This window comes from Sycon ciliatum, chromosome 8, assembly GCF_964019385.1.
Source record: "Sycon ciliatum chromosome 8, ocSycCili1.1, whole genome shotgun sequence".
NCBI lineage: Eukaryota > Metazoa > Porifera > Calcarea > Leucosolenida > Sycettidae > Sycon > Sycon ciliatum.
This window is the reverse complement of record NC_088650.1, coordinates 7,748,929-7,770,965: the sequence shown is the minus strand read 5'-3', so window position 1 is coordinate 7,770,965 and position 22,037 is coordinate 7,748,929. Positions and strand designations below refer to the sequence as shown.

The 22,037-nt window shown below is 51.0% G+C and overlaps 1 protein-coding gene across 2 annotated transcripts; it reads left to right on the top strand.

Annotated features, from left to right (window-relative positions):
- The first annotated feature begins 41 nt into the window (after nt 1-41).
- On the top strand, nt 42-21,898 carry LOC135823150 (filaggrin-like). Of its 2 annotated transcripts, none has more exons than XM_065335989.1 (8): nt 42-452; nt 611-841; nt 3,868-3,902; nt 6,872-6,897; nt 8,184-8,334; nt 10,141-14,664; nt 15,514-15,714; nt 19,322-21,898. In XM_065335989.1, exons 1-8 carry the CDS (start codon nt 335-337, stop codon nt 21,371-21,373), a joined length of 7,338 nt encoding a protein of 2,445 aa, XP_065192061.1. In that variant the 5' UTR covers nt 42-334; the 3' UTR covers nt 21,374-21,898. The 2 variants fall into 2 exon arrangements, with proteins under 2 accessions (XP_065192061.1, XP_065192062.1); XM_065335990.1 differs by having other exon boundaries at nt 43-452; nt 15,532-15,714.
- Nucleotides 21,899-22,037: the final 139 nt, after the last annotated feature.

The following is a 22,037-nucleotide window of genomic DNA, read 5'->3' as shown; positions in this document are numbered from 1 at the left end:
GGCACGCGTTTGCCGTGCACAATGTACAACGCGTGTGCAATCTATCATTCTGGTGAACAAGGAGAGAAGGAAGAGATCCAGAGAAAGGAGACTTTTTTTGGATCGTTTTCAGTTCTTTCCATGGCGAGACAGCAGCAGAGAGATCTCCTCCGACCGTAGCGTTTGTAAGATAGTTCTTATCGAAGCAAGACTGGAAGCCGTGAAGTGGAATGATATTCACCTTTCTCATTGCAGAGAAGGTTGCTGAGGCCACTGACTCAAACTCGGTGCACCAGTGTGCTTGGCGTAATAACGTAGCCTCTCGCTTTCCTTTTCGTGCTGATGCGGGTTGGATATGTCCGAACGAGGTAATGTCAATCGCAAGGATGGAGGAAAGAAGTTCCCTACCCTAAATTTGAACCAGACGTATCGTGGAAATCGCCCCGAGCCTCGCACTTCAGTACAACCAGGTGGTAAGTACATCGTAGCTTTGATCTCGGGCATAATTTTGGATATATTTGTAGCAACTCGATGATTGTATTCGGCCAGCATGTCTCTGTAGGAGGTCAGGAGGCATGCTTTTTCTTCTTGTTGAGGATACTTGCACGTGTGGCTTCTTTTGTATTTGTAGCGGCCCCTCCTCGCTCTTATGGAAGTTTGCAAAGTCTGGGAAAGGTCACGAGCAAATTTCGAAATCGCCCGTCACAGAACTTACCAGAGTCGCCCCCAGGAGAATCAAGATATGGCAGGGACGGAGAATCTGGTGGTAGATCGCCAGTTCAGGGTCGCCGCCCTGGTGGTTGGAAGTTGAACAGACCGCCTCGCGAACGAACTGAGACCCTTGAGGGCCCAGCGTCAGCAGGTGAGTCATTTGGAAGAAATATCTATTTGAATTGGCCTGCCATTCCAGGTCAGTTATCTTGTGGAATGGTAGTGTACTCTTGAGGAGCCGGCATTGTTATCAATGTCATACATAGTGTCGTTAAAATATTCGTGTTCTCTCGCGACGCAAATGATTTTTGTAGTTTTGCGTGGCGCACCCGCATACGTGTTCACGCTCGTGTCTGTATGTTGTTCCGTTTTGTTTAAATTGAATTAAATTGAACTATAGGATTTTGTCTGTTGGAATACAAACATCTGCTTAATATGTGACTGCATACCTATGCGAGTGGTGCCATGACATGTCTCATGTATCCAGAGTGGATATTTTCAAGAAGGGGCAGTGTAAAGTGGGATACGCTGTGCTTAATTTTGGCATATTCTGGAATTGCACTGGTTCGTGGCAAGGATTTTTCATGACATATCTTCAGTTGGATGGTGTGCGGTTCACAATCAATTCCTAGCGCAGTTCGTGCTGATTCCAATCAATGGATGATGTGAGCTGGTTGTGCAACTAGCGAAATTGTGGAATTCTATCTCTCACGACAGTAAGTTTCCCACTTCATTGTAGTGCCATGGGCTTTGGGGTTCGACCGTCGCGAAGGCAGTGACATTATCGCGACGACCTATTGTCAGCCAGCTGTTTTATTACATCCATGTATATGTTCTTCGGGCAACACCTAGGCTGACAATTTAGCACTGAACAGTGCAAACGACTAAAGCAAAGATGTGCGAACCGCCACCACTGGACCGGGTGTGGCATATAATACTCCAAGCAAGCAACTTCATGACACAGATGACAAAACACTGCAGTTTGAAGAAACATTCTATCTCCTTGTCTACACAGCAGTAGCAAGTCTTGATAGTGACGCTGATATGAGGTTTCAATTTGTCCATGCCTTCTGCAGACTGACACTGATCGCCTAGGAAATAAATTATCAAAGGTGTTCAGGTTGTCCAGTTTTGGTCGTTCGGTGCATCCTATAGCATCTTTTAGGAGTCGCAGGTACTTGGATGTGTCTTTGTTTAAAAATGAATCATTGTTCATAACTCCATCATATCTGAACCGAATCCAACCATCGGCGATTCTAAGTGGAAAAGAAATCTCAGCTGTCTGTAGAAACTATCGCCGAAGAGCTTTGGTCAACGGATCTCAAGATAAATGGCTTTGAAAGCGAGCCACGGCAAACTGTCACTGAATACCACTCACCGCAAGTCGAGTACGTGAGGTTTGGGTACTTTTCATTATGCTGCTTCTCTCTAATTTGCATGGGTTTCACGTCCTGGCTTCTAAAGGGCATTCAGGAAAAAGTCGAAACTCAGCGATCAAGGAAGTAAGATAGCCGGTGGGAGGACAACAATTGTTCGTGTTTGAACTTGGAAGCATTTCGCACTTTCACTGCCCCCCCCCCCCCCCCGCACTGGACATGCAGTGTCCTTGTCCTTATACATGCCTCCATTCTCTTCCCCATGGAGACCTTTCCAGGAAGCCCAATATTGTCAAGGTGGAGTGAGGAGAACTAAAGGTGAATGGCAAAGAACATCAAAAATGTGGATATTCAAAAATCACATACTAAGGGAGTCATCGATTGGCGAATCTGGATTGAGTGCGAGCAGATGGTGTGGGCAACGCCCAATCAAAAAGAGCAAAGGGTGTACTACGCCAATAGTCCTTATGCACATTACACCATCTCGTACAGATGTACGGATTCTCGTAGGTGTGCATATGCGCGGTTGGGCGTTCATTGTGTGCCATGCATGCACATTTTACAAATTTTAGCCCAATACTTAATGGAGGACAGTCGCTTTTCCAACTTCATCAGATTGGATAGAACTAATGACTAGCTAGATCTTCGTCCGAAAAAAGTTGTTGCATGAAATGCCTGAAGGGAACGTTTCGTTGTCGAAAATACAGATAACACAATAGGGTCCTGTGCATTCAACACCCAACAGGGTCTACGTGGTTCTACAGGATGTCGTACGTGACGTCAATGTGCATAAGGGTTATGGTACGCATATCGTACGAAGATTCGGTAAAAGCAGCCTGAAAACGTCAAAATCCATTTCCACTCCAGCCACTCACGGTGTGGTCGGATTGCGCCTACTCCGGATTCGGCCAAACGACCACGCTCACTCGGAGCGCACTTGCTCGGGATTCGCCCAATCGAGCATGCCCTAGTACTCGAAGGACATTATGTGTCCCACGTGGCAGCTCCTGGAGGGTTTGTGAGATTTTCTTGCATCATCCGGGTTCTTTTCGCTTCTCAATTGTGCCTTTATTCATCATCAGTAGGGCATTCTAGCACCAAACCCCCACCCGCGAAAAGGCTCGGTCGACGCTGACCAAAGTTGTGTTGGATTCCGGTTCAGGTTGATGTTGGCCATTGATGGACCCCTAGTCAATTTTTGGACCTATTGCCCCTATAAGGATCTTCAAAGGTCAAAGTTCATGATCAATGGTCGAATTATTGAAAAGTGCGAGTTGAAGTAGTTTAGACAGGGTAGCTTGGAGAGGACCTAGAAGTATCCCCAACGTACGTTAACGTGCCTATGGGTAGCTTGGAGAGGACCTAGAAATGTTCCCGACGTGCCTATGGAGCTGAGAGTCACCTGGATATGGCAGCGTACAGCAGACACACTTGGGGCCAAGCGAGCATACTTCAAATATTTCCTGAACTAAAAGTACACCGGTGCAGCTGTGCTGGCCTACTTCCTTCCTCCTTTGTTTTGTGATTTTGTATTGTCTCCCTCTCATGCGAGATGTTTGATGAAAGCGTGTTTGACTGTTAAAAAAATATCCTGTGCGTATCCTCAATGAAAAAGTACGCATTACTGGTGAGAAATTCATAGCCTGTGATAGCTTTGTGTGTCCTGGCACTACTTGTATCCCCAGCAGCTAGTAGATTGTGTGCGTGTGTGTGTGTGTTTTGCATGTCCTGTATGTAGTTGTGTATCTCGCTATGCATGGCGGTGTAACACCTGTTTTTTCGTGTATTGTTTGTGCTCTAGGTGGCGGAGATCCTGCGTTTTCTTCACTGCAGCCTGTAAGTGGAGATAATAGTTCTGCCCTATTGGTACATAGCCATCAAGCTTCAATCTGGTGACTGAGCTAAGCTCACTTGTATTAATGAGCTGCACACAGCCAGTGTGAGCAGCACTGGTACCAACCCACACGACAGTGCTTGGCCACAGCGAGAGAGAGAGAACTCTTTCGAATTATAGATGTGTGTGTGTGTGTGTGTGTGTGTGTGTGTGTGTGTGTGTGTGTGTGTGTGTGTGTGTGTGTGTGTGTGTGTGTGTGTGTGTGTCCCATATGGTGCAGTGGTATGTGCAGCGATTTCCAATCGATAGGTTGCAGGTTCGATTCCCGATGATTATGGTCATACACGTCTTTCTTCTCTTTCTCAGACTCCTCCTGACTTTTCTTTCATTCTCCTGGGTGGTTACCAACAGCCAGTGCATGGCGGAGTATGTGGTGTGATGTGTGTGCGGGAAAAAAAATGAAAAAGACCAAAAAGTAGGGATTCACTGGCGAGAAAAAAGCCACTTCATAGCTGTGTGGTGTAGACCAGGCTGAATGGTGGCGGTCAATTCTTCAGCCTTGCAAGCTGTTGAATGGTGCAATCCCAGCACAAGCTGCTATGGCTTCTGCTGTAGCATCGCTATCATCGCCTCCGGCGATGGGTGTCAAATTGTGTGTGTGTGTGTGTGTGTGTGTGTGTGTGTGTGTGTGTGTGTGTGTAATGATGATGTGATGTGTCTCACTATGAGACCTTCCACTTCTCATGTTCCCCCCCCCCCCCCGGTCATGGCAATAATAACCCTCATTCGACTTGATAGTCGAATGTAATGATCAAGTAACAGTTGTAACTCATTCATTTTGTATCTGACTCGCAAGTATTTGGTGTCAAGGAGCAGTACGCAATTGTTGTGCTATTGTAACAACCACAAGAAGGTTACATTATGTCCTAAAAAGCCTTTGAATGAAACCTATTTTCTTGCTGTGTTCACAGCAAATTTCCCGGTGGTACACATTTGGTAATGGATTTGTTGCCCTCCCGATATTTTGCCTGACAGTATCCCAAGTGATCGACCTACAAGAAGGCTTTTCAGCATACAGCTTGAGAATTGAGACAATGAGGTGAAGCCGGTAGTCGCGTACTGGAGATCTTCGCGTCTCTTTGAAAACAGGATTTTTTGTCTGATCCGTGTTCATTAGTATGGTGGTAATCACACGCCTGTCCACTCACGCTCTCTAGGCTGCAAAGTTCTGGCACAGAGCTCTCCTCACCACCACCACCATCAGTTCTCGCCTGGCGCCTAGTCGATGCATGGTTGGCGGTATCCGACATAGCAAGCTGTCACATCAGGTAGTGCCTGGCACATGGAAGATGGCACAGCAACGACATAGCTCGATTGCGACGTACGTTTCGTCCCCGCTGAACTCATCAGGCAATCTTCTTCTTGGATGTCCTCATACGGAGCTTGACTCGGGAGAATGAAGACACCACTGCAGCTGTACTTCTGGTTAATTAACATGGTGGTAAAGATACACCTGGCAATATGGCTTTTTAACTTTGCAGCCTAGAGAGCGTGTGTGGGCAGGCGTGTATTTACCGCCATATTGCCAGGTGTTTCTTTACCACCATGCTAATTAAAGGGGAAGTATACCCTAAAATCAAAGTTTCACCAGTTGTAGTCTTCGGGGTGCTGAGTCGAATGGTCTTGGTCCGAGAAAGCTGAGACGCTCCCTTCCTCCTTTATTCCCAATCGAACTCGCGCACTTCCACCGAAACTGGGTGACTGCGCCCTACTAGATGGTGATTTGTATGCAAAATGTCACTAAAAGCGCCATTTCGTTGTTATAAAAGCACGGATGACCGCCATTGGCCCATATGTTGTAGTCCTTTGGACGCTGAGTCGACTGGTTTTGGTCCGAAAAGGCTGCGATGCAGCGTTCCTCCTTTATTCCCAATCGAACATGGTTGAACAAGCGGTCACGTGCTCCTGCGTACACCAGTCACCTGGTCACCGTGCCTGCAGGGTACAACTTACTAGCCTGTTGACCTTTTTTTGGGTGCAGTCCTGTCACTCGAGTTGAACTCGAGTTGAACCTTGGTGTGAAAGTTGTCGCCTGCTGGCGTGGTGACCAGGTGATTTGGGCACCCAGGAGCACGTGACCGCTTGTTCAACCATGTTCGATTGGGAATAAAGGAGGAACGCTGCATCACAGCCTTTTCGGACCAAAACCAGTCGACTCAGCGTCCAAAAGACTACAACATATGGGCCAATCGCGGTCATCCGTGCTTTTATAAGAACGAAATGGCGCTTTTAGTGACATTTTGCATACAAATCCCCATCTAGTAGGGCGCAGTCACCCAGTTTCGGTGGAAGTGCGCGAGTTCGATTGGGATTCAAGTAGGAAGGGAGCGTCGCAGCTTCCTCGGACCAAGACCATTCGACTCAGCACCCAGAAGACTACAACTGGTGAAAATTTGATTTTAGGGTATACTTCCCCTTTAACCATAAGTACAGCTGCAGTGGCGTCTTCAACTTCATTCTCCCGAGTCAAGCTCCGTATGAAGACATCCAAGAAGAAGAATGCCAACCGCCAACCATGCATCGACTAGGCGCGAACTGATGGTGGTGGTGAGAAGGAGAGCTCTGTGCCAGACTGTGTGACTTTGCTGCCTAGGAGCGTGTGTGGGCAGGCGTGTATTTACCGCCATATTGCCAGGTCTTTACCACCATACTAATTAACCATCAGTACAGCTGCAGAGGTGTCTTCAACTTCATTCTGGCTAGTGTACTTTTATAGAACGGGCTTTCCAAAAAGCCCAAGGTCACCAAGCTCACCACAGGGAAACCAAGTTATGGTTGGATGTAGATTTATAGAACGGGCTTTCCAAAAAGCCCAAGGTCACCAAGCTCACCACAGGGAAACCAAGTTATGGTTGGATGTAGATTTAATTTCAGTTCTCCCCTGTCTTGATTCTCTGCTGTATTTCTGCAGACGAGAGGAGCCATGGATCTACCGAGGTAAGCTCCTTAACCCTTTGGCTCCCCACTATACAAATTTTGACGGTATTCCGTCGATGACTTCAAACAGCCATAACTCATTCAAATATTGCACTATCGTCAAAATCGAAGTATGTAGGGTGTAGCTGAAGTCATCAGCTTTCTGTTGGTGCAATCGTTTTCACGATAGCTCTAACGGTTGTTGAGATATCGCGCTCGAAAGTTGGAGGACGGCACTTTTCTCGCTCCGAGCACATTTTCGAGCATGAACCGGGGATTTCCCCTTGTTCTCAAGTACCTGTGATGAATTTTTTTGCGTAAATCATGGTGCAGGCTACCTGCTACTGCAGTACAAAAAATATCAGAGCTGGGCGAGCAAGGAAATTGAAATGCCTGAAGAAGAAAGGGATTGAGGGCATTCCCAGCGATGTGGTACCTTCGCTAGGCTGTAGAGCTGGGCCTGCTATTCTGATTTCACTCGGTGATGGCTCATTGTGTTCGCGCTGAGAAGAACTTTCCGGAGAGCCCAAGATAGTGGAAATCAGGCTACTAGAACGTAAGTTATGACCGAAAGTTTACACAATTTGAGCGAAAATTATGGCTATTGCTAAATAGTGGAGTTATGGGGGAGCCAAAGGGTTATCACATGGCTAGTGTAGCTTTTAGAGAGAAGTGCTGTGAATGCGTATGTTATCGGTTCTAGGATTGTTAGCTGGGTTTGTGAGTCTGAATTGGATTATTCTGGGCGAGTGAAGCTCAGTATAAAACACTCAACCTAGAGGAACCCAGTCTCAGGTCCCAGGTCTGTGTGAACGTGGCTGATTTTCTTCAGCCAGATCCACACACTATCTCCAATCACAGAAATACAGTGTATGCCGCTCTGCACTTGGTTGTTGCATGAAGCACTGTTTCGAACTTCCCCGCCTGGCCCTGACTGCACCCTCTCAAACTGGTAGCTGATGTGGCACTGGAGCTGGCACTGCTGTATGCAGTAGAGCGGCGGTTTGCGAGCTGTGAACGAGTATGTCTCAACGTCACAGCATTGCAGTGTGCCTGGGCAGGAACTCGCCAATCACTCCGTGCTCCTCGGCCAGGCAGGCCGAACTAGAAGTAACAGTCACGTTCTGATACCCGAGCACTTACTAGTACCTGCCGGGGCTTCAGCGGCGAATCGTGTTTGTCACGTGTATGCCATGTAGGACTATAGTCAAATTGGGACAGTCGTCTCTCTTTTCTACTTGATCATCATGAATGATATCCCTGCTAAGCAGTGCTTTATATTTACTTGCTGCTTCCTTGTCCTGTAGGCGCCAGTCTTTGCCGGCCCCGTTGCCACTGGATGATGATGATGAAGGCGGTTGGGCCGGCCACCAGGAGGAGGTGGACTTCAACAAGAAGCTGACATGGAGCAGTGACGAGGACAGCCACAAGCCGAGTTCGCCCAAGATCGCACGTCATGTAAGTACAGTTCTGGCCAGAGAAACCCAACCTCATGAATAAAGTAGCGCCACGTTCGAGTGAACATACCAGTATGTGTAGTGCTAGGGCTGCGTAGCGCCCGGCGCTATTTTATTCATGAGGTTGGATTTCTTTGGCCAGTACTGCAGTATGGACATATAAAGAATGGCAACTGGGAATGGTGACAGTTTTGTGAATCCGCTTTGCACGCGGGTAGCAATGCGGCACCATCACTTTGGTGGTGGAGGAGGAATCGGGTTCCTTTTGCCACGACTTTAGTATTCATGTATGCAGCTACATTGAAACATCAGTGTACAGCACCCTGGATAAGAATATGATTTTTGTTCTTTGCATCAGATATAGATTTTACTTCCTCCGTTAAGCAAAATTTCGTTGCGTTTTTACAGTTCAGTCCAAATCATTCTATGGCTACGAACACGCTTTGCAAAGTGGAAAACAAGGCAGCATATGAAAGATATTTATTTACAGATGTCACACAGCTCGTTTCAAAGCAGTCCAGCTTCACTCTTCGTCTGAATCTGATGACGACTCACTCCCTGATGACATCGGGTTTGCATCCTCGCTGACTGTCGCCGCCAGCGCTGCCAGCTTTTGTTCCGCAGCCTTTACAAGTTTCCAAGACACGATTATTTTGATCGTGGAGATCGCCAAGTTCTTCGCTCGAACTGTGCCCTTGACGACCTCCACGGTGGCGCTGATAGTTGTGGCCACTCTCCGGACCGCCATGGAAGGAGGATACAGACCCAAACAAACGCTCGCCATTTTCGCCGCGGTGTGTCGTGCCAGCACGTTTCCACACCCTGCAGAAGCTCCTTTCTGGTTTCCTTCGCCACGAGTGACACGTCTGTCTACAGGCTGTGGAAGAACGCCAAGTCGTCGACGTTGAGATCAGGATTTTGCGCCGACTGAACGACAACCTGAATGTCAAACGCTTTTGATTTCCCCTGCGCTGCAAACACAAGGGCATTGATTTTGGCTGTGTGCGGATGCGCACCATCGACTCGTGCTAGTACAGCAGTGCCTGAGCGCTGGCCGGCTCCTGGACCCTTCTTCGAGCCACGTGGTCTTTCAAACTGTTTCTCGTTTTCGCACTTTGGTGTCATGCGCGCGCCTGGGGTTGTGTTCTGGTGACATTCTGTCGAGAAACGGTTCTGCTTCGCCGATTTTTTCAAAGGACTCCACGCTTTTCGGAGGTTCAAAAGCCTGTCAGAACAATGGACGACAACTCAGCTACTCTATGTAGGGGATAGATCACTGACATGTATGTCTAATGCCGACAGAAATACCATGACAAGAACACTAAAAACGCAACGAAGTTTTGCTTAACGGAGGAAGTAGTACGTTTTAGAACCGTGCATATCCTTTTCCAGTCATTATTTAACCTTGCGTATACACTATACAGTACCTGCGCTGTAATGTGCATGCCTTCATGTCCCCCTGGTATAATGTTATACTAAAATTCCACTGCCAATCCTTCTTCAGGCTGTTGTATTGCTGAGGCCAGTAGAGAGCATGCCTTGCATGTAGCCACACCAGGCTCTATTGTACCGAGGCTCACATTGTAGAGTCTACCAGGTTCCGAATTTCACTGACCAGACCAAGTCCTACATCATCGTAGTGACTCACGTGTACCATGATGACCCGAGTACAATCTGCTTTTACACGTGCCGAATTGTTTTGAGTTTTCCAAATTGTCTTGCAAGTTGCAAGTGATGAGTTGTGTTGTTCACCTGAGCTTTATTTTGACTTGCCGCGCTTTTCTGCTTTCCTTCTTCCCGTGTGCAGGCCACAAAGCCTGGTAATAGTACCAAGGTGAAAGCAGAGGCGCAGCCATCTGAAACATCATCCAGTTTGGCACCAGCTGTGAGTGCTGTGACATCCCAGTCCTCCACCGTCAGTGCACCCGGCCACTGCAGTGAGGACACAGCACGCACCGCCGCCGCTGCTGGCCGTGCACCTGTGGAATCGGAGCGGCCTGTCATGACCGCTCCCGTCAGCCAGCACAGCGGCGCCAGCAGTAGTACTGGTGACAATGGCTGGAGACCTCAGCAGGGTGCTCCCCCAAACCGATCCACATCATCGGACGTTGGCGAGAAAGGGTTCCGTCGCGGCTCTGGTAGAGGGCCAGAACTTGACAGGAGGAACATGTTTACCAGCCCGGCTGATGAAGATCGGAATTGGAGAGCATCTGCTACTCCTGCCGTTGCTTCTATTCAGCAGCGTGATAGTGGTGGCCCTTCCGGTAGAGACACACGACTGCAGCACGGCGGCCGGGAATCTGCTCCCGCCACCCGCTCTAATCCGCCCCTGGATCCGCGCGACGGTCGTCACGAGTACGCGGCCCGTCACGATAATGCTGCACCGGGCAGTTCTTCGCGTGACAGTCACGGAACCGCTGCTGGTGCTGCTGCGGCCGCTTACGGTGCTAGCTCTGTAGGCGGCGCATCCCACCCGCGCGGTGAAGGTCCCAGTGGCAACCATGCTGCCCATGCTGGTCGTGGTCAAGACGGCCGGAATGTCAGTGCCCATGATGCACACAGTAGCAGCTTGCACGATGTGCACCCGTTCCGCGACGCAGGCACTGGCGGCGGCCACGAGGTCCGCACACCTCGCGACGGACATAGCGGTGGTGTCCACGAGCTGCACAGCTCCCGCGATGCCCATTCTTCCCATGACGGCTACGGTCGAGATGGCCATGCGGCACGGGACGCGCGGCAGCCGAACAGCACGCGTGGCCACCCACCGCAGTCCAGGAAAGCTGAGCAATCCGTGTCGGCAGTGAGTAGTGGCTCGTCAGCACCGGTACGCATTATGCAGCGTGACCGATCCCAATCTGTCGATGGTGGTGTTTCTGCGTCCACGTCCGTCGAGACTACACAGGGTACCCATGTGCCAAGTGCCATTAAAGCCGCACCAGCACATCCAGCCGGAATGTCCGATGCCAGACCAGGAAGAGACCGGAAACCATCCACCGGTGGTGACAAACGACACGCGCCGAAATCTGAAACTTCTCACCACCATCATGCTGATCGATCTGACGCAACACCAGGCCACTCTTCGTCGCGCCAGGGCCAGGAAAGAGTTGGCAACGAGCTGTCTCATAAGGGCGGCGTTGCAGAGCGGCCGAGTCGCAGCAATGAACGTGGCAAGCGGCCCCATGCCAGTGAGCACTCTAAGCCGATGCATTTGGAGCAGCACACGCAGGCCTCTAGCCGCAAGCTGAATCTCGACGAGCTGCCCAGGACGCGTGGCAGCGTCGGCGGTGGTGAAGTGGACCACCGGCATCGCAGACCGCAGTCCAGAGATAGATCTGACACAATGTCGCCGGTCGTCGTGCGTGAGTGCCGCCCCGGTCAGTCACCCTCGTCCAGAGACAGCGCCGATGCCGTGAGCCGTTCCTCTCCAGCATCTTCTCCTGCTGAGAGCCCACACAGTGCCAACGTTAGCCTTGCTAAGTCCGCACCCAAAATCAAACGGACTGCCAGCGGTGGGCAAGCTGACCGCCGACCATCAGATAATAGTGCTCGGTCCACGTCGCACTCCAAACCGCATCGGCCCGATGCACCGCGCCAACGCACCGATCATGACCGGAAACCCGGCAGGCACAACTCGGAGACGTCTAGTGCTGCAACACCATCGACCCACGCCACTGGCAAGACCGATGCAGGTGGAAGAGTACATGACGAGTCCACACACCAGCGTCGTGTGAGCGACAGCTCCGCTTCCCATCCGTCGGCCAGTGATCTGGAAAAAGGAGCCACGCGTGGCGGCAGCAAGTCGCAACGCTGGAAAGCGGACACGCCGGACCGTGAGAGCCCGATCGATGAAAGTCACGATCGACCGCGGCAGGACCGAGGCAAGCATGCGCCTGTCAACCGACGTGGAACTGAAGACGGCGTGCGGAAAGCGGGTGCTGACCCCCAGCGCTCAAACTCTGATGGCCGGCGTCAGTCAGGTGAGCCGTCTCATCGCCCCGATGATAGTCGTCGTTCGAATGACGGCGGGGCAGCGCGTTCTGGCCGTAACAAGGAGGACCGGCGGCGTGGAGACGCTGACCGGAGTAAGCATGAGGACAGTCACCACCGAGATAATGAAGACAGGCGCCGTGCTGAAGACGACTCTCATCATAACCGCAATGAACAGCGGCATAGTCGTGCTGGTGAGGACCGATCTCGGCGGGCGCCCCCGGCCGATGGATCCCGTTCTGGCCCGACACGATCTGACGGCAATTCTCGGCGCGGTAGTGAGGATACGCGGCGTCCAAGTGGCAAAGACAACGCTGACATGCATCAGCGTGCGGGTGGCGATTCACGCCGGCATGGCCTAGAAGTCCCATCACACTCTGAGACCACGTCTCGCCGTGGGAGCACGGATGCACGCTCTACCATCGGCGGCACCTCGCATTCTGAGGGAAGCTCTCGCCGTGGAAGCACTATGCGCCATGGCAGTAAAGATGTCGCCGACAGCCAGCAGCATGCTAGCAAAGGCGAGCTTCGCCGACAGATCACTCCGGAAGATGTGTCGCTTGGTCTTGGTGTCTCACCGCGCCCTGAAGGTGGCGGCGGCAGTTCAAGGCGGCCCGGTGAAGACGCGCGGCCACACACCAAGGACAGCTCCGTGGCTTCGCTTCCTCCTCGTCTGCGCCGCTTGGACATCTCGACGAAGTCTGAGGGTAGCTCTCGTAGGTCTAGCGTTGAAAGTCATTCCCACTCGGAAGGTAGCACGAGGCGAAGTAGCATTGAAACCCGGCGCCATGACCAAGAACGACCCGGTTTGGCTCGCGGTAGCGATAGTTCAACACCTCGCTCCGAAGCAAACTCTCGACGAGGCAGCGAGGACACCCGTCGGCATACTAAAGACACCTCATCAGACCGCCCTGGCGCCGATCGTCACCGGTCTGGAAGTGACCAGAAGTCTTTGAGAGATCAGTCGTCCCATCGCCATGAGTCGCGTCTAGGTGATGACGGACGTCGCAAAGATGGCAGTCTGTCTCACGATCCACGCCCTAGGGATACGGAACGGCGTCTGTCGGATAAGCCTCGCACTGGCAAGGCTGCCATAGAACGTCATCTGGAAAGCAACAGAGCGATAAAGGATAAAAGACGAGCAGCGTCGTCGTCGGACATTACTAGAGTGATAGTCTCAGGAGGAGAAGTTTCGGCGAAGTCGGTGCGTAGATCCCCAGACGGTGTAGACGGAGCATCCATGTCTTTGACCGGCACTGTTATCAGGCACTTGAGTGATCACGATGGTGTGCCCCACGAGTCCATCATCTCGCTGAAGTCGGTCGAGCCCGACATGCCTCCCGCCAGCTTGCTCAACTCGCCAATCTTGTCGCCATCGGCATCCTCCACCCGTCCCCAGAGCCCAGGCCATTCCAGCACTGGTAGCAGCAGCGGTGGCGGTGTTAGTGGCGGCTCTGTCACCAAGCCTGATGTACTGCACTTGTCAAGTACGGATAACTCTGAGGAGTACAACACTCCCCCGTCCAGCATGGATGATAATGAGATGGAGGACCGCACGCCGCGGATAGCACCAAGCTTTCGGCCGGCTACGTCGCCAGAGTTCCCGACGACGAGTAGCCTGAAAATGGATTCGAAGAGCACTGACAGCAACGGATCGTCGTCGACTGCTGCCTCCAGGGACGATCACCCTGTACAGGGCACAAAGAGCCCGAAAGCTGAGCGTAGGCAAAAGCAGTCGGGTACAAGCGACCGTACTCACACCTCGGCATCGTCTGTGCCGTTGCCAAGTGCAAGCCGAGCAACGACTCGGGCTGATACCAGCAAGCGTGGAGGCAGTAGCGGCGGCAGTAGCAGCAACAACCCGGTCAGTCGGAAGAGCGCGTTCAATGACTACGATCTGAACTCGTCGTCGGTGTGCGTTGTTGATGATATGCCCGACCCGTCGTCCAAGGTGCCGCTCGTTGATCAGGATTTCTGTGAGTTCTCCGACAATCCTGACATCGAGGGCGAGTTCCAGGAAGTGATGTCGCGCAAGCGCAAGGAGAAACGTCGATCTCAGGAGCGCAAAAGTGTCAAGACCACTAGCAGCCCTCAGTCTGGGAAACGTAAAGCAGCTCTTTCGCCACTGCCAGCCCGTGATGCTGCGAAGAACTCTGTTCACGAAGCAGGCACTCAATCCGCACCGGCCACGGTAACTGTGCCGCAGGAGACAGTATCGGTGGACGCTCCTCAGCCTGCTGCTGACTGGGAAAACGCGTTTGTTGTCACTGTCAGACCTCCGGCGGATTCCACGGGATCATCAGCGACGGACTTCTCTGCCGTGTCTCTTGATCCACACAGTAAAGTAAGTGCCATGGCTTGTCAGTGTACTGAGTCAAGACCCTAACTGTACATGCAGTGCCTTTTGAAACGTGGACATGTGAACCTGCACCACCATTTTGTATGGACTTATTGAATGGAGGTGGGATTTTGTTCGAATACTGACCCGTGGGCATATATGCACGGAATTATGGTATGAGGGTACACCGACTTGGGGTACGTTGTAAAAATCCTCTCGGAAAACCCCGGGGCTGTGCAAAAAGTTGGAGAGGTGTATGTATATCCTCTGCTCAAGATCTCTGCTACGCTGGGAAGCAAGTCTGATGAGCTGGCATTTGCCATCGAGCAGCTAGGCAATGCATTCTGGGTGTAAAGGTATACTTAGTAGCAGTGGTGAGGCTACCTGTAGCTTCATTCCTAGGAAGTGGTTTTTAGAACAGACCGCTCTTTCCCATTCACTCTGCAACAATATTGAACTCTTTTATCTATCTGGAACGTTGTAATATAAGTATTGATATATTGGCCTTTGATAAATACCCACACTCATTAGTGACCACACCATCAACAGTATCAAATTCAAATAAACTTGCTTGACTCAATAAATACCACTGTACTTTTCCATGCAGCACTGCACTTTTCCCTAAAAAGGAGTATTTTATAAACAGTATTTATTGGCCTTAGTGGTATTACATAAAAAAAAGTTCGAAATTGCTGCAGAGTGAATGGGAAAGGGCGGTCTGCTCTGAAACCACTTCCTAAAAAAAGTATACTTGTTGGCAAAAACACAATGGATACCAGTTTCAGAGCTAAAATTACTTCCGGAGTACGCTTGTCAAGATTTTGAAATGTTTCACCTTCCTGGGGCTTAACGCAGATGTATGCTGTTCTCCAGGAGCCATCCACCGTCAAGAGCCAGTGCGAAGAAGAGTCTAGGCCCGATGAGACTAGGCGCAGGCACTGCGCCTCTCCTAGTGGCGTGCCTGCAGCAACGATCAAGGCATTGGAGTCGGATGGGAAGCCAGCATCGGATCACCCTCCGTCTATTAAGATCAGTGTCTCTGAGGAAGTCATACCCGTGAGTGGGCTTCAGTTGTGCATTTCTTTGAAACGGTTCACAAAGTTAACGGTTACGGTATTTCCCCGATTGTAGGTCGCACCCCTAATTTCAGGTCCCTACCATATCGTTTCAATACATTCACTTCAGTAGTAAATCATGCTCGATTGTAAGTCGCACCCCTTTGTTGGCTCTGAAGTTTAGTGTAAAAAGGTGCGACTTATATTCGGGGAAATACAGTAACCAAAATGCGGTGTAATGTATAAGGCCCATGCCCGGTGCCTTTGTTGTATATCCCGTGACCTCAGGCACTGCAGAACACTCGCCACAACATGTATAGTGAGTGCGTTAGATTATGCCCGCGAATCGATGTTGGATCCATTCATGAACCGCCCATCCCTATTCACATCACACCATGTGAAAAGGGCGAATGGATTCCGAACCGATTCCAGGGCTCAGGAACATGAAATCGAACGACGAGATTCCCATTCATAAATCGATTCTTGGCAGTACTCGAACGCACCCAGTGGGGGTATGGTATCACCTGCTTGGTGTTTCAGAGCTGGTTCAAAAATATGTTTTGATATGTGCGCTGGACTGCGACTGCTACGTCGCCTTGTTGTCATGCATCCATTGTGCACAACACTCGCAGTGTAGCCTCATGTTCTCACGCGGACACACCTCAACAGCTTCCATAGACTTGTATTATATATGGAGTGTACACTCGTACCTCGGTTATCTCGACCTCGCAGCTACTCGGGCACTTCGGTCTACCGGGCACCCTTTGGGCGAGTTTCAGTGGAAATCTTTCTACTCTTCTGTCACGTTTTGTGATAATGGTGACGCCATATGCCACATCTATGGACGTTCCCCATCAAAACGTATATGCTTTGGAGTTCCAGACATTTCAAAGTTACGGGCAGTGCCCGGGCCTGCTCCGCCCGGATAAACGACGTATGAGTGTAGTGAAAAATGTAACCATGTACTAGTAGTCGGTGTGCGAACGGTAACCGCTCATTTATTCTTAACGGTCGTGTAGCCGGTCAAGCGTACTATGAAGAGTCCACAAACAGGAGTATGAAACTGTGGTTATGGGCCAGTATGCCTTCGTTACGTAACTGGCCTGCATCAGGCCCTGTGCCCATGCACCAAAATCCACAATCTCTCGTAACTTGAAGCTTTCTCGTTCCGTGAAAATTATCAATAGTGCCAGATAGCCCCAATACTTAGTGCATGCAGGTGTAGCTATTTTCCTCTCTCCCTATTAGGAGAATTCCCCTGTGCTGCATAGCATGTAATGTTAGGTGTATTGACATTTCAGTGTCAGAGACCTGATTGGTTTCAAGTGTATCTTAGGGCATGTTCGGTTGGTAGGATCCGGATTCAGATCGATTGAGTGGATCCTTTGGATCCACCAAGGTCCAATCAAATGCTGCCCTTGATCAATCTGGAATGTGAGGGCATGTTCGATTGGTAAGGCTCGAGATCGGGATCCAGATCTCAGATCCCTTGGATCCTTCAGATTCAACTGAACACTTTATTTTGGACCTTGACTGTTGCCATGTTGAAAATGGCGCTCACAAGGCACCCAAAAGGGTGAACGTCGTACTCATTGCGTGCGTTGTACAAAAAGTCAACAAGCTCTATCTCCATTAGGCCTAGCACAAATTTGCCGGCAATTCTTCCAGCAAAATATCGAAATTGCTGGCAAATTCCGAGCAAAATATCGAATTTACAGAGGATCCGGGTGTATTTTGGCAATTTTATTCAAATTTCTTTGGTTTCATTGGGCCAACTTCGTGCTGAAATAGCTCGTGCAGGTTGTCAGGGGTACATAAATTTGAAATCATGCTACAAAATCCGGAATACTGACACCATTATAAGTTTTGCTTTCCTCATCAGAGCCACCATCCACTTTTACCAAAGTAGACGGTTCATTCGAAGCCATTTTTGCCCCAAAGCAGGAGCAAAATGGAGCAAAATATCGGAAACGAAAGGCAATGCCAAGCAAAATACGGAAAGTGCTCGGGCAAAATTTTGCCGGCAAAATATCGAAGCGCCCCGAGCAAATTTGGGCTAGGCCTAATCTCCATCCACGTGTGCGTACCACAATGTGTACAAAAATGATTTTTACCCGCCATATACGCACAAAGGTCACATATGGATCCGGTCAACCCTGCTCCCCGAGGAGGGTTGACTGGATCCAAATCCGAAGGATCCGGATTCGACCAATCGAAAGGGTGCGAATCCAGTGGATCCGGTGGATCGGGATCCCGATCCTACCAATCGAACATGCCCTTAGTGAGTTATGAGGGGTTCCATGAGAGAAAGTAACGATTTCTGCATCATGACTTTTATTCCCGCCATTTGTTCATAATTATATCACGTACAGAGTACATTTTTTGGCCAAAAGAATCCGGTGGATCCGGTCAATCCTGCTCCCGGAGTAGGGTTGGTCGGATCCAACTCCGTTGGACCTGGATCCAGATTCATTAAAACAAACGTGCACATATTGAGTGGATCCGATTGATCTGGATCTCGAATCAACCAATCAAACATGCCCCTAGCCTAGGGTGCGTTCTTAAATTCTCTCGGAAAAAGGTTCAAGAAGTTTTCTTATATCCTCTCTGAATTTTAGGAGACTCTCCAAAACTCTCCAAGCTCTCCGAACTTCAGAGGTGGTTGAAACTTGGAGATTACCGCGTTTTGGGATCAGCGCATGTGAACTTCTGCTAAAAGTCATATGTTGATCATGAGTGTACGACATTCCCTTTTACATACTCACGGGCGTACTACATTCGTGTCACTCAAGATCGTGGCCCCTTTAGCAAAAGATTTCCGAATTCTTCGAGACCCGTTCCTAAATTATTCCAGTTTCTTCGACTTCCAGGAGAAATTTCTGCGAGAAGCTAGAGAAAATAAGAACGCACCCTTAGGGTGCGTTTGGTTGGTACGATCTAGAACAAGATCGAACAGCTGGTGCACATGGAGCAGCCTCATGCCAACCAAACGGTACTCCAGAAACAGAGCACATTTTTGTGAAAAATGTGCCAAACGTGGTGCATTCTTCAAAATGTGTATGGGTCACCATGGTCACTTTGTACGGTACGGCGAGTCCAACCCAAAAGCGTATGCACGTGATCATTTGGGACCAAAATCGAGGTTCCCGCCTGGTTTCACTGTGGAAAAGTGAAACTGCTCGGTCTGCTCCGGCCTCGAGGCCGGAGCAAGCAGAACATGTTCTGGCCGACCCAGAACAGGTGCAGTCCCAACCAAACGCGCTTTTCTGGTGAATCCTGTTCTATGTCGTACCAACCAAACGCGCCCCAAGATTTACTTGACAATCATTCGCTCCACATACAGTGCATATCTAGTGCCTTTTGCTTGCCGAATTACTCTTACGGAATTACGAAATATAATTTACACCGAATATAACGTGTTTTACAAGCAATCAAGGAGCGTGTATACAAGTACCTCTTCACTCTTCAGACTTCTTATGCTGTTTCTCTGTATGTGCAAATTGTGTGTGTGTGTGTGAGTGTGTGTACATGTGTGTACGTGTGTGTACGTGTGTGTACGTGTGTGTGCGCGTGCATGCGGCTGCTGCTACCTTTCTCCCACTTTGCAGTCGGTCTCTGCGTCGGCACCTCCGCCATCCGGTGTCCAGTCCATTGCTGCATCCACGGAGAACACTCCAACACTGCAAGGTGATGAAGCTGAGCGCCTGTCACACGCTCAGGATCGACCCTCTCCAGCAGCCGGCACTAGCGGAAAGACTCCCAGGCCAAGCAGTTCTCCGGAGACATCATCTCGTCGAAAGTCCCGCGGTTCTCCGGGAGCGTCTCGCGGCCCGCTGTCTATGCCAACGGGCGGCCATGATGCGCACGAGGCTATGCGGCGTTTCTCTCCCTCGCAGGTGTCCATCAAGACGCCACTGCTGGGCAGCTCGCCTGGCATGCAGCAGCAGCCGCAGCACGTCGTGACCATGCCCGCTGGCGTACGCATGACGCAGCTGCAGATGCACGCCACCGCCGCTGCCGACGGGGACGGTCGCAGTAAGAGCGCCACTGCGCCTGGCACTCTGGTCTACCCGTCCATGCCCATGCACGCCATGCAGCAAGGCCACCAAGGTGCGGCGCCCCTCGTGCAGCAGCATGTTGTCCATCCGCAGAACCAGATGGCCGCTGTGCAGCACCATCAGCAGCAGCACCAGCACCAGCAGCAAGTTCAGATGGTCAGCATTGAGCAGCAGCGGTTACAACAGCAGCAGCACCAGCACCAGGTGCGCCAACAAGCACAGCAACAGCAACAGGTGCAGCAACAGCAGCAGCAGCATCCCGGTTCCTACCCGTCTTCATCCAGTCCTGCGGGGCCAAAGTCCTCAGCAGCAACGTCGCCCAAGTATGCACGTCGCTCTACGCAGCAGCTGTCCCCGCTGATGTCGCATGCGCCCCCGGTGCAGCTGATACCGTCTCAGTCACCGCCTGCACCAGCACCTGCACAAGTAGCCTTTAACGGTGCTCAGCTACCTGCTGGCAATAGTGTCATTGCTGGGGCTCCGGGCACGATGCAGTCGCAGCAGCTTCAGCTCCAACAAGTGCACGTGCAGCAGGCTGTCCCGCACGCTCCCACTCTGGTACAGACGCTGCCTCAGCAACAGCTGCAGCAGGTTACTCCCGGTGCTCCGGTGACGTATCATGCCCTGCATGCCCAGCAGCAGCAACACCAGCAGCACCAGGCTGCAGGTGACTATCTGCATCGGCCAGCAGCGGGTGGTAACGTGATGGTTGGCGCAGCTCCCATGCACGCACAGGCCGCCATGCCAATGCAGACAGCAGTATCGAAGTCTGCACCGATAATGGTGGCTGCCGGTGGACAACAAGGTCGTATGGCTTACGCTTCGCATTCGCCTCAGCTGCAGCATGCATATGCAGTAGGTGACCATCACGGCGTGGCTCGGGTGAGGCCTGGTTTGGTACGTATGCCTGCACCACAAGTTCAGCAAATCGGTGCATCACCACCTGTTTCGTATGCGAGCCAGCAGGTTCCAATCGTACACTCCTTCTCCCAGCCACAGCCAACTGCAGTACGACTTGCTGGTCACCCACTGCAGGGCCAGATCGGCGGTCCTATATCAGCACCCAACATGCCGCACATGGCCGTTGTACCGCAGACTGTGTCGTTTGTGCAGGCCGTTCCCAATGAACAGTTCACGGTCGCACAGCCACACATGCAGCAGTCCCGACCGGTAGTGGTCGCAGGCCACCAGTATAACATCATGCCAGCGCAGCAAATGGCACAGCCGATGCAGCACTTTACGGCTGCCGCAGGCGCTGGTCCTGCTCAGGCAGCTCGCGCTGCTACCATGACGGCACCGCCTGGAACAGTGCTGGTTGCTGCTCAGCCGTATAGTGTCGTGTCACCTGATCACCATCGACGGTCATTCGATTCCGCCCACCACTACCCGATGCAGGTGCGCGCGTCTGGTGCTGGCCGTCAGTACACTGCTCGCCATGAGACCAAGTCCAAATCTCCAGGGCACTCCGCCGCTCACAGCTCTCATTCGACTGCCGTCACCTCGACCGCCGCTTCACCTGCGTCAACTCAGGCCCCGTCGGAAACGGCCCAGGCAGCGTCGAAATCCGACCAGCCTTCTGCCAACACCGAAAAGTCTCACTGATCATGTCGTAAACTGATGTTTGGGAATAGCTGTTGTCTACCCAGCCTTGGCTCTATGACTCTCCTCCCAAGGTTATCCACGATCTTTCCCCCATTGTAGTGTCATCGGCGCCAGACTTTGTTGTGTCATTAGTTGTCAACTGTGTTTTCGTCCTTTTCTGTGTCGCCCATGGCAAACTTATGTGCTGTTGTGTTCCTCCTCAGCAGTACGCCAAGGGTCCGAATCAGAGATGCTCCTCTACCTCTGTGGAGGGCAGTATCGCCACTCTAACCACGTACAGTAGAAACCGGCCTTTCCCTTTGCACGTTTTACCCTATTGAAGCCATTCAGGTGGCAAATCTATAATCTTTTTACCTTAGCTTGCATTGCATATCGCTCGGAAAATGTAAAATGGTCTTATTTGCTGATACATCCATCTGCCTCTAAGTTTTATCGCTCTGTAATGCATACAGATATAACGCAAACTTTGATTTCGTTTAACGCAATCACCACCAACATTGTAACCCGAAAACGTTGAAGACTTCATGTGGTGCTCCTGTTGTATGAAACAATGTTTGTACAGTAGAGTCGTGCCCCCAAGAATGTTGTTTCCAAGGGGTTCGCCTGGGACGTTCTTATTTTTCAGCAAATCTCGCTGCGTTCTTCAGCACGCAACTCTACTGAC

Bases quoted from the DNA above. Each gene is read 5' to 3' on its own strand.
- LOC135823150 (XM_065335989.1), top strand. From the start codon at position 335: ATGTCCGAACGAGGTAATGTCAATCGCAAGGATGGAGGAAAGAAGTTC. The intron at 3,903-6,871 runs GTAAGTGGAGAT...GTATTTCTGCAG, and splicing joins CGTTTTCTTCACTGCAGCCT to ACGAGAGGAGCCATGGATCT. The intron at 6,898-8,183 runs GTAAGCTCCTTA...CTTGTCCTGTAG, and splicing joins GGAGCCATGGATCTACCGAG to GCGCCAGTCTTTGCCGGCCC.